The sequence below is a fragment of the Anticarsia gemmatalis genome, chromosome 13, assembly GCF_050436995.1.
Source record: "Anticarsia gemmatalis isolate Benzon Research Colony breed Stoneville strain chromosome 13, ilAntGemm2 primary, whole genome shotgun sequence".
NCBI classification, from domain to species: domain Eukaryota; kingdom Metazoa; phylum Arthropoda; class Insecta; order Lepidoptera; family Erebidae; genus Anticarsia; species Anticarsia gemmatalis.
In genome coordinates this window covers 12,735,138-12,748,469 of record NC_134757.1, presented here as the reverse complement: position 1 = coordinate 12,748,469, position 13,332 = coordinate 12,735,138, and the positions used below count along the sequence as shown (strand labels likewise).

The 13,332-nt window shown below is 33.9% G+C and overlaps 1 protein-coding gene across 1 annotated transcript; it reads left to right on the top strand.

Annotated features, from left to right (window-relative positions):
• On the top strand, positions 1–6,268 carry LOC142977479 (putative inorganic phosphate cotransporter). Its single transcript, XM_076121377.1, has 10 exons — positions 1–378; positions 993–1,201; positions 1,562–1,747; positions 2,040–2,178; positions 2,408–2,628; positions 2,889–3,038; positions 3,267–3,399; positions 3,648–3,769; positions 4,786–4,905; positions 5,334–6,268. The coding sequence occupies exons 1-10, from the start codon at positions 327–329 to the stop codon at positions 5,508–5,510; spliced, it is 1,509 nt and encodes a 502-aa protein (XP_075977492.1). The 5' UTR covers positions 1–326; the 3' UTR covers positions 5,511–6,268.
• Positions 6,269–13,332: the final 7,064 nt, after the last annotated feature.

Genomic DNA, 13,332 nt, shown 5'->3' with positions numbered 1-13,332 from the left:
AGAAATAATGTACTTGCAAATAATCGTAATACTGTACAGTTAGATAATTTTCCTTTGACTTCAATGAACAACGCTTATTTCATTGTCAGTTCACAAGTTTCTGTAAATATTGCACCACATTACAATGGACTATTAAAATAAAAATCTGAAAAAAGGAAACAGACCCTGTGCAAAAAAATATCAAATAACAAAATAAAAAATATTAAACTAAGTTATTTATTAGCGAAAAATATAATTATAGAATTTTCTTCAAAATATATTACTTGTTATGTAATTTTTTAAAAATAATCAACTAAGTGCTATAAGTGAAATAAATTAAAACCACGATGAAGGATAAAAAAGAAATTACCGACAATGCACACGGACACCAATTCAAAGGTAAGTTTAAAAATAGTTATGACATCACATCTACATTTTGAATTAAATAAATTGTTTGTTGTATTCACAAATAAGTATAATGAGTTTTATATGGGTGAAGACAAACAAATACCACAAATAAGTGGCACAAGGTTATGTTTTGGTATGAGACTTCAGAAAAGAAGACTTAACCACACCCTCGTTTGGTAGGAGATTCTTGTCTAGCAGTGGAATTAAATCAGTGATAAAAAACGAGACTCCAGCTTGCGGTGTCAGTGGTAATACCAAAAGCAACTACGCCACGGCTTAATTAATAAAATATTTAGTCCATAAGCTCCCTTGTTACTGTCTGTGTAGCGCGGGAGCGAATCCGACTGCTGATCATGAGATCTCGGGCTCGATTTTTAGATGAGTTGGGATTGTTAGGTGAGAATTTATATTAGAATATTTCTTAATTGTAGGCCGGAATTTGGTAAAGTGCCCGGTAAATGACATAGGCCTGCCGCCTATTACATTAGACTGATAGTGTTAATGGTAAAATATGGATGCATTACACTTTTGTCCTACACATTCGGGTATAACAAACGTGATATTATGTATGTATATAAGTGTCTTAATCTAAATTTTATCCACAGAGGCTGGATGGGGCTACAGACATCAACAATGCATCATATTATTCTGGGTGCTAACCATCGCGTACAGCATGAGGTCATGCATGGGAGTCTCCCTCGTCGCCATGACGGATTACAATGGCAAAGAAGAAAACACCACTGGCCTTGAGTTGAATAACACTGCTGATTTCAAGCCTGAAGGAGTTTTGAATGCTTTGATGTTGATTCCACCCGTAAGTATCAAACAGAAATCTAATATTTATTAAATACCTGGAGCACTGATATTCAAATTATAGGCATGCCTTACAAAACTTACGGGTTTTGGTTTTTTAAACCGGGTTGATAAAAGTAATGTAAACCACAAGCTCCGGCACAGTTGACTTATATAAAATTGCCACTATGGTTAAATTATTCGTCATGAGGTAAATATTTAAGGCAGGCACGGATAAGTTCTCAAAAAGTGAACTATACTAAATGTTTAGTAATGTTTGTCCTGTAATAATTTCTCCACCTCCGACAAAATATTTTGCAAACATGAACAGCATCATATTTAACCGTCATATTCACTCTGATGATTGTAATTTTATTTTTAGTACCCAACATTCAACTGGAACAAGAAAGTGCAGGATACAGTAATAGCGTCGTTTTTCTGGGGCTACATGTTGCTGCAGATTCCGGCTGGACAGTTGGCTCACAGGTTCGGAGCCAGGTACCTCCTCACTGGAGCCATGACTATCAACTGTGTTGTATCCATTCTACTACCAATGGCTACTTATTACGTAAGTCTATATTTTACAGCTTTATGCCTAACTATTTAACCGTCATGGAGTCTTCTAACTTGAATAGAATTAATGAACATTATTATCTTTGTGGACTGCTTATCTATTCATGGTCGAAATTGTTGTACCGTGAACAATAACGAGTTATAAGTTAAACTTGAAACCATTCAAATAAAGAAAGAGACGACAAAATAGCACATATTCCACGCAATTCGAAAATAAAAAGCATTTGAAAGCCACGAAAGAAAAAAAGGTGACGATTAAAACTACCTTACCTTATTATTGGTTTCAGGGTGGTTGGTACTGTACAGTGGTATGCAGAGTAGCGCAAGGCCTTAGTCAAGCGTGTATTGTACCTGGACTACACACTTCTCTTGGCAAATGGGCACCACTTCATGAAAGAGGACGACTGGCAGCTTTTGTATATGGAGGTTTGTACCATTTTTATTGTGAATGTATTTGTTTGACTTATGAGCAAATTGGTGAACCAGTTATTATCTAATCAAATTACAGTAAATATTCAAGAACTTGGAAGACCTGATTTAAAGTAATATATTGTGTGTAACTTATCGATACAAATACATTTTCTTGAAAGGTGTTCATGGACGTTATTCGTTATTTATAACATTAAAAAGACATTAACACAATTTTTTGCTGCAGGTCAAGCGTTAGGAACAGTATTTGGACTACCCATGACAGGCTTCATATCAGCGTCACCAATGGGTTGGCCTGGTATCTTCAGGTTCTACGGCATCATGTCCGGGATGATGGCTTTCCTCATTTGGTTCTTGGTATCTGATACTCCAGCAAAGCATCCCAAGATATCTGCTGCTGAGAAGGATTATATTGAAGATGATTTGGGAGCTAGTGAGGGGAAGAAGGTAGGATGAAATCCATATTGAAATCTGTCGTATTGTTATACCTGAACGGCTAACAAATTATACTAAGCAAAAATTAATCATTGGCACTTCTGTGCTCAAAAAAAATTAAAACCAGTTTTAGAAAGCTTAGCACCAATTTCAGTAATCTTATTTCAAATTCTTCACATAGTACATCTTTCATGTAATGTGTTATAATAATAGTAATTACTGAATAGCAAAAGTAATAACGATTATAATAACAAATCTATCTTTCTTTATAGAAAATGCCAGTGCCTTGGATGAAAATACTAAAACACAAGGGAGTGTACGCCATCATCGTAGCCCACATTGGACAGACATGGGGTCAACTGACTTTGTACTCAGAAGTGCCTGCTTTCATGGACAAAATCATGGGAGTCAATATTAAAGCCGTAAGTTATCAACAACTACTCATCTTCGTACTGCAATTTACTAAAATAGAAAATGCGACTTTAGTATTTTTAGTTCAATCCTTTTTAAAGTTAACGCATCAGGGACAAAATCATCACACTAAAAATTTCGACTTAAATAAGGCCTTTTTCATTCACATTGAATTCTTCTAGAAATAAATTGAAAAATATATGTGTGACAAACTAATTTCTATATTTTTTTTTATTTAGAATGGCCTACTCACTGCACTACCGTTCTTGGTGATGTGGTTCTCCAACTTCTTCTTCAGCTGGTTCACTGACTGGTTGATCGTCAAAAACATTATGAATGTCACCAATACTAGAAAATTTGCCAATTCTTTGGGTAAGTCTAGATATTGAAACTTAAATTCAAAATCAAATCATTTATCCATTTAGGTCAAATGATGACACTTATAATAGTCCTTGCAATTACTGAATCTACCACTAACTCGGAAAAGGGGTAGAGCCTTATGAGAAGAGCTAGTAAGAAACTCACTTTCTTAACTCACTCAATTAACTCTACAGTTAAACAATGTTAAATGAAATAAATATTAATGTGGCATTGTTTTTGATTGTTGCTCCGTTTTCTAGGTACAATACCAGCAGCAATCGGCTTGATAGCATTAGCATATGCGCCTCAAGATATCTACGTTGTAGAAACAATACTGGTACTGACTTGTGCATTCAAAATCTCTGCACATTGTGGATTTCAGGTAAGAGTTGTTTTGTGACAGAGTTTAATAAACGTAAAGTTTTGATAACGCTATAGTTGGGTATTTTATATAAGTTAAAATCTTTTTTATTTATTTGTTTTTAATTTATATGTATTTAATTGTTGTGCTACTTGTAAATATATGAATACTTTAATACTTCCAAGGCCAAAAATGACCTAAAACATTAATACGATAGAAGAAGATGTCAAATATTTCAGCAATACAATATTTTCTGTATATAGTCAGTCATCACCAGCTCAAAAATTATTTTAAATATCACTTAAATACTTTGTGTTCTAAAAAGCCAATAGATGTATTTAAATACCAAATAATAAATTTAATTACATTTTGAATAATTGCTCTCAAATCGAACCTTTAGCGAACTGCACTTGCTTCTTCATTACTAAAGTCAATAAGCTATTAGTAAATACTGTTAATAAAAAGATCTCTAAACAAACAAGCAAGATTATCCAGTCCTTTCCATCGAAAGAGGGGAGGCGTGATTGATGACTATCTCTAACGAAGTGACGATGGCACGGAAATTACACTCAATTTGTCAAGAGATTAACATTGTCGCCAGATAACAGAACAGATTTATGCAGTAGCGTTTTATTACTACTAAATAAATAACTGCTTGTTTCGTAGTTATAGATAAATTTGAGATAAGGAATGAAAAGCTATGAAGTGAATGAAAAATTCAGTCTTTAGATGCAAAACTGGCTTTGCTTACTGATTTGAAGAAATGTTTGAGTATGTTATACAAAGAACAAATAAATGATAAAAGACTTTGAATTGTTGTAATAGGCATGTACTTAATTGTGCTGGTACTGCAGATATAAAATAATATATACTAGTATTAAATGCGTTGAAAATTTAAGAATACGATGAGTTTTTGATGTCCCTATTTTTTGGCTGACTTACTTACTGACTCGAGGATTATGACAGGCGAGACGTTTCATCATATTATCATGTGTAAAAATAACGATAATTTCTATTATATATTTTTTTTATTGCAGGTAAACCACATAGACATATCACCGAACTACGCGGGAACAATGATGAGTTTAAGTAACTTCATATCAAATATAGGATCGTCAATATCGCCTATTATCATCGGATTTATTTTGACAGATGTTGTAAGTATCCCACATTTTCATCCTTTAATTAGTTGGGATTTTTGATATTCTTTACATTAGAATTAAATTTTCGCCCAAATTGTATCTGGTCCACGTGTAAGCCTGTCTGGAGTTCAATACTCGCGGCGAAATAAAAATAAATTTTTTATTTAGCCTTTCCTCTTCTTAATCACCCTAACACATAATGGTGCGCTATATTCTGACATAAGGCTAGGTGTTTTTTGGGGCCCAATAAATTATGAAATACATATTTTTAGTGCAGCTCCGTTTCTACCGATATAACTGAGATCCAATGCTAGTATTCACGTTTACAGTATCAGAAATTAGAGCTAGTTATGGCCATAAAAAACTTAACAGAAAGATGGTCTCAGTTCCTTATTTTTTATAAATAGTTTTGGGATATTCTACTTAACTTAACTAATTTTCAGGGTGACAAATATCTTTGGAGACAAGTATTCTTCTTAGCTGCCGGGTTCTACCTGGTCACGAACCTCGTGTACGTGATATTCGGTACCAGTGAGAAAGCAGACTGGAACGACCTGCCAGAAGAAGAGAAAGAAGATGTAGAAGAAAATGTACCAATGATGGAGAAGGCTAAGCAGTAGGAAAACTTATAACTCTTGCGTAGCATAAATAATATCTAAAGGTGGTCCTATGCTAGCGGTACCAACCAGGAGCCAAGGAAAGAATAAAAACGCATTATTTCGAGATAATTTGTAAGTCAGTTCACACTATACAGAGGCGCCCATAGCCAGTTGCGCTCACCGGTTGGTAAACGATCTGTGGGTTAAGCCGTTGGCGCGGTCATTCCGTCATAGATGGGTGCCCGCGTAGTGGTATTTGAGCTGGGCGTCTCCGTGCTTCGGAGGGCACGTAAAAAGTCGGTCCCGGCTGTTGTCTACTAAGACAACAGTCGTTAAGCCATACCAAATGCCTCTAGGGCGGCTTGGACAGCTTTGACACTAGGGTGACCATTAACCATACTACAAACAAACAACTATAAAGATTTGTGCTTGCTGCGGCAGATCTGGACAGCTAGGCACTTCTAGTGTAGACCCATCTTAATATTTTATTATATTTAGTAGGTTTGGATTTTGTTTCGAACCCAAAGAAAGACGGACACTTTGAAGGGACTATAAATAATATTTGATGAATTTGGCTGTTCCACCATTCGCTACCAAAATGCGTGATCACACTAATTCTTGTATAAGTACTACAAGATTAATGTAGTCTAATGTAGTTTTTTATGTCTAGTCTTAGTATTATGTAGATAATTTTATTTATTGTGGAATACGTTATTGTAACCTAGCAATGTTTTAGTTAGTAAAATTTAATGAAAATATTTAATAAATTGTATTTTTATTTTGCACCGCACAGTATAATTTTTTATTTGTGTTGTACAATAACAGCCTTCGAACTCCTTGAAAATACGTCCTATAGTACATTTTGTCGCCTGCATTTATTTATACAATCGCATACTCACTCTTACGAAATCTTAAAATTACATAACATTTGGAATGTTTCATTAGCTAAGATAACAGGGGTCATTTTTTTATTCGATCAATAGCTTACAAATAAACTTACTGAATAAATAAATATTTGTCTTAGAATCAGATGCAGTCCGTAAATGCAAGTTAAAATAACGAGACATTTGGAGTGAGTGTGCAAACAGTGAAAAACATAAAGTGTTCAATGTAAATAGGAACGTGAGTGTTTGCGAGACATGATTAACGAGGCTCTCGCCTTCACGAATAAATCACGCTCTGTGATTTTGTACTGGGTTTAAGCGGGAGAACACATTAGAATTGAACGATTCTCGAACATAAACTGGCTAGCCTAAATCCAAAAATCCGATCAGCACCTCTAGCAGACGCCGCAGAAACTATTTTTGAAGTACTTTCTAAGTGTGAAAATATTTACTCGAAAAGAAATGAGAATCGCTACGCTGTAGCTTTATCTCCTTATTTTCACAGCCTTAAATGGCTATCACTTGACAGCCATTTATGCTATAGCTACTAAGGTATCGAAAAGTATTGACATCAGAAAAGAAATTGGTCAGCTTTTAGAGAAGAATTTTATATTGAATTAGTTCTTGACTATGCATGCGACATCTCTATATTAAAATTAGTTTTCATAAATCATTAGTTATCATAAAGCCACACCTTTTATACGATGGTCAGAGACCAAAGTACGCCATTTGGTACGATCCTGACAACTACTAACACAAGACCGCTAATTATGGGTAAAGAATCTAAGACAAAAATATATATTATTTTTCTATTTAATAGTAACATGATCTTTTTCAGGAAGGTCTTTTTTTTTATTACTTACGAGTAAAAAACTCAGGAAGTGAATATCAGTAATATTACTTTTAATGCTCTAATGTGTATTCACCATACTTCAGAATTGCTGCAACACAGTTTCAGCTGCATTCAATTTGTTTTAGCGGCAAAAATGCAGTCAAGTGACGTGTAATCTGTTTTCAGTGCTCATATAAGCACTAGTGATTTGAATTTATGTACCTAGTTAGCCTTCCTTTGGGGGATATTCTCTTTGTACTGAATGAATTAGGGATAAAGTAGTGAGGAAATACATTATGTAGTTTATTCGATCACTTTTATGTAGGTACATTGTACAATCTACATGTATAGAAAGGACAGTATTACTTATTATTTACGCAAGAATATTTACAATTTGTAGAAGGTATTTTAACTCAACCAGACTATATTAATCTGTACAAAATATAAATAAAAGAGAAGGGTAGCGAAGTACTCGTACTCCTACGAATCGTCATCTTCCTGGAACTTTGCCAGAACGCTAGCAGCATTGCCACGTTGTATGGCAATGCTGATTCTTTGTGCATTTTGGTCACGACGTTGAGAAGTGTCAACCAGGCGATAATAAGTATAAAATTCATCCATAAATATTAGTTTAGGCATTAGTTATTATACATGCTCAGTGAGAAAGATCAACACATTAAAAACCATTAGCAGCTCGTATTACTAAACTAATATAAAAAAAGTCTACAAAACTCGATCTAAAAGCCTCGGCAATGACCTTAAGCTATTAACAAACACAATCGAAAAATTTTAAATTAGAAAACTTTTGTCCATCAAAAACATTTCGGTCTTGATATTTTTAATAGGCAAAACAAATGTTTTTACCCGGAAAACGGCGAGGTCAGTGAAAAGTACGAAAGGAACGATTAATTTCCTTCGACGGAAGAATTTCATTACGGGCTCCAAAGGTTCTATGTTTCAAAGGCCCAGTGAAATTTCGAAAAGATTTCCAAAAAAAGTTTCTTTTTAACATTGTTGTCATTCTTTCTTCGTGTCAATTTACATGAACCCTGGAGATTTAGAGGCTTAACCCGAGGGTGAGTCTCGAGTCCTTCCAAACCCTGCCACAGTCATAATTTACGTACTTTAATTGGAGGGAGCCACACAAAGAATTGATTGTTCTTTAAATCGAAAAACTTTTTTGCAGAGTTAAAGTTTTCGCAGATTTATCTTGGCCTCAACATGGCTGAGTCAATGTTTGTTCATTGCCATTTTCTTGATGAAAACGTTCGATCTTTTTCGTTTGTCTTATCGAAGCAAACAGAGTGGGAGCATCTGTGTCCGCCAGCTCTCGTAATACGCGAATATTTGTCTGATTAAGGATCGCATCGAGAAAGTGGGGCGCAGCGGAGCTCCCCGAGTGGATTAGCAATCGGAAACCGATTTCGATTTTAACATCCATTCATATGCTGGATTAATTTGGCTTTAACTGCTTTGGTCTATTTTGTTGCACCAGATTGTGATGTAGCATTTGTTTCTCGTGAGTCGTAAAGTCTAACATTTACGACCAAGTAAAACAATATATATTTAAGCAAATGAGTATCCTCTTTCATTAGAAAAGTCTTATCATTAAAAATACAGAAAGTAAAATGAAACATAGTTTCTCATTATTTTATCTCAAGCTATAAAAACAGTAGTTATCTTTATTGCTTCGCAAATAAAATAAGATGAAATAAAAAGTATCAAGTTTGTTTTAAATCCTATTTGATGAACGTTTTTCTTTCATTCTTTAATTTAATCTGCTGTCAAGTACCCTTCAGGGCTAAGAGAGGCTAATCTTAAGGAAATTAAAATTTATACAATAGAAAACAGACATTCGAGTTTGTTTTTAAATAAAATATTTGTACAGATGACCGGATAGCTGGCTTCAATGATGTAATAAACGAATCTTTTCTTTAAGAATATTTTGTACCTAATTGTAACTGGTATAAGGCATTTCGGATACCTGTTCACGTATCCATTTTATTTTGTTATAATAATACAAGTGTTACTCTGTATACAATTACATCAACATGTCTGTTTTGTTCTTGCTAGATAAGGACGCAGTATGGCAGAAATCTAAGCTTATATGCAATCTTTTTCATAATTTCTTGCTCATTTAATTATTTTTGATTATGAATCACATCATCATGGCTTTATTGACTGGAATTTCAGATATTTTCTAAAACATAAAATACATACATAAAATTACACCGTCCCATAGGGGTAGGCAGAAAATACTAAAATATTTCGTCAATATTTTGATCAAATAAAAATGCAACACAAATGACTCTAAATTCTTCCTAACACCTATTTGTTAAGATAATATTCCTCGTAACGACTTCCCTTTACTTTGATAGTTGAAACCATTCGAAGGGATTTTCATACCACACCCTGCAAGGAAATATCAACCTTATGTACTTTTCATAAGTTTGATAGTCAGCTGTGAGATATAAGGGGAAATAAATCAGTCATTCAAATTGGGTTTTGTACCTGGCAGTTTGAGAGTACATGGGAGTCAATAGCTTGAGGCTTCGACGCCGCTTGCAAATTTCAGCTGTTCTAAGTGCTAGGAATAATGCATTTTGTGGGAAATATTTAATAGTTCAAGCTTCGAAGTCCAGACTGGCTGTAGTTACTGCTGAAGAGCTTGCAATCCTTAGATAAGAAAATGTTTTGTTTTGTCCAGTGCAAAATTTTGAAATAAGGTAATTTGACATAAAATCTCGAAAGATCTCTCCCTACTATATCTTATACTATCCTAAGATAAACGTTACTCACCGTTTATCTTCAAAACATGATATTTATGCGTAAGTATGGCTCTAGTTCTGCATTAACGAATGTTTTTGCTATAAAAAATGTTAAGGCTCTTGAATTTAAATTCAAATTTTATTTCTTTCATGTGCATTATTTCAAATCAATGGATGTAATATCTTAGGTTATTAATTCTGACAAGAAACAAAAAAAAAAGCGAATCGTTCATAAAGTAAACAGCTAGTAATTTGATCACCCATCTACAATTGAATCTCATCAAGTGACACTTCTCCCCAGAAGTATTCAGAACACATAACTTCGAAGCCTCTCAATAACAAAAGTATCAAGAGCATGTTTCCTTCACAATGTAATTTAAACACCGTATTTAATTTCTAAGTTGGAAACTTTTGACACTCGTATTTTCCTTATCCGTTTCCTTGTACTTTATGTCTTTAAGAACTCCCAACTCAGAGTTTACTTTACAAACAAATTGGATTCATTTGAATCCGTGCTCTTAAATTCTAGTGAGTTATATGAACATTTGCATAAGTGTTATTAAATGTGGGAAATTGAAACCTTTGGGGAATGAAAATGAAATTATGATGTAAGTTTAGAATGTAAATTTGCTTGTGTTTATCCGTGCCGGCGGCAGTGGGCCTACTTCTAAGTATATTATAAAATGGAATTTCAGTAACCTTATAATTTTATTTTATATTTCTAATAAAAGAGCCTAGGAGTCAGTATCAAAATTCAGTCAATAGAAAAAGTAGATATATTATTGCAGTGTGTTTTTCAGCACATAGTTACATAGATTTGATTCTTGTCCAATGCTTTATATAACTCTTCAAAACACTCTGAGGGATTTACACGGGAGGGTTACTAGGGCGGCCTCTAGTTTATAATAAAAAAGACATCAAAGACTTGGCAAAACGCAATATGCGCTTCTTTTCTCATAATTTTAGAGTAGGACAGTATGTTCATTCACTCGAAAAGATTCCCAAGGCATTATCACAAAAACTAAGGAAAGAGTTATCATATACAAACAATAAAGCCATTTTTAAAAACCAAAAAACAATTTCCTATAATAAAGCAAGTCACAGATAATGATTATAAAACAAAAAAGTACAAAAAACATCTGCATCTTTTACAATGACTGAGGAAAAACTCTTAGCAAAGAGTAGTCGGTTCAGTGAACAGAAATAGCGTCGGGTTCATTGATCCGTGATAATGTGATGAACAAGAATTCATCTCAATCTGATATGTAATTAGATTGTAATAATTCAATTATGTTTGGTATGTAAACTATGTAGATTTTAGATACCGATGAGATTGGTTTATATAATCCAGTTACTTAGTTTAGTTGCTAGGTCACTGTAGGTTTTGAGGTTACAAAAATAAGTCAGTGCTTCTTCCTGTCATGATTTTTTAGTTTGAGTCTATATTATTGATGATGCATGAACCACTTACTATTACGGTATAATGTTTCAATTAGCAGTAAAAAAAATCATTATTACTGACAGTATCAACCGCCTGCAAAACAGATCTTTTACAAAAAAGATACAAACCTGAACTACGAAGACAATGAAAATAATAAAGTAAGGCCTATCACAATTTTAAAATATGCACCTTTATCAGAATTTTAGCAATCACACAAGTTACAACTCTTTTACAAAATTTACTACAGAAACGCTTGTTGTACGGACACACCTATGCACTTAGTACTCCAGCATATTCACTTACTTCACCTAATAATATCTTATAAGAAGAAAATACAACCCAATTCCTGCCCAAAATAATCAAGTATCTGTAGCGAATCAATAAATCCATTAACATCGCACAGCCACTAACTGGCTGTTAATGTAATTCTGAACTATAAATTTAGTCCCAAATCAGTTTCGCTCCCTTGTTATCTAGTAACAAGGCAGGCGGCGTCCGGTGTCATTTATAATATAAACGTTGCTCAACGGGGTGTAAAGTGTTACGTAGAGTTTAGCGATTAAATTGGTCTGGGTAATTAGTAGTGATTAGAAGAATATTAATGAATTTTGTTTTAAATAATTATTAATTTGTCATAACTTGTATGCTTTTTGAAAGGTGCGTTTTAGATATTGCGAATTAAATTAAAATTAAACAAATGTTTAAACGGATACATGTTTAATCATATGTAAAAACGAGCAAACTTTTTAACAAGACGACATAGAAGCAGCAATGGAAAATCCTGTAACAAAAAGTCAAGGACACAAAATTCAACAGAAAATTTATCGGTTGATTTCACACCATTTCATTACATTACTTATGAGGTTCAAAGTTATGGCACCAAATTCCATATCAGCTAGCGTGGCAACCACCTTCACACACAAAACAGAAGCATAAAACGTTTTCAAACAATTAATTTGTAACGATTATAGACAAATAGTCACTTTTCAGTTTCTAAAACAGCTCAAGTCTATGTGTCTTTAATATGAGATACTAAAAGCCACCCGCGACTTCGTCCGCGTGGAAACACTTCCTGTGTAATTCCCGGTCCCTCGGGAACTGCGGCATAAAAAGCAGCCTATGTGTTATTCTGGGTCTTCAGCTACCTACATATAAAATTTCATCGTAATCGATTGAATAGTATTTGCGTAAAAGAGTAACAAACATACATACATACTCAAAAACTTTCGCATTTATAATATTAGTAGGATGCCCTTTTCAAAAGAGCCTATTCAACTGTATCACCTACATGGCTTCTCAAAACAAAACATCAGGCCATAACTACAAGCAAACACAATAATCTGAAGCGTTCATATGCCAACAGTGGAATGTCCCTGTTATTTGCAAGGCCACCATGCAAGCCCGCACTTTGTCCCGTGGGAATTTGCATAAGTATTCTAATAATATTATAATGGACATTTCAGGATTGTAGTTGTGTGTTTTAGGGAGAAAACGATGTCGGTTACATATTCATTGTTTTTTATATGTATTTGAGGAGAAGTAACATTAAGTTACGTTTATTATTATAGTTTAAGAGTATAACACCCTTAATAGGCTTTTTAATTAATCAAACATAGACGCTTAGAATTAGGTACATACAATTTAGGGCTACCGTCATGCACCTCTGTGAAACTACGCACCAAAAGAAAGGATGTAAGGGGGTTGGATTTCCTGCCAATATCAACCTGAGACAAGCAGTAGCTAAAAAAAGTAAGAAAAACTGAGCTGTGTCCTTAGCATATTTCGCAAGAACTACGCTAAAGAATTTTAAAGGTAATGCTTGCAACTCTATAAAAACGAGAGAACAAAATCTACGAAATCCCAAAAAAAAATTCTAGAAAGAAAAATATCCAATACTCTCAGGAATAATAAAATCAGA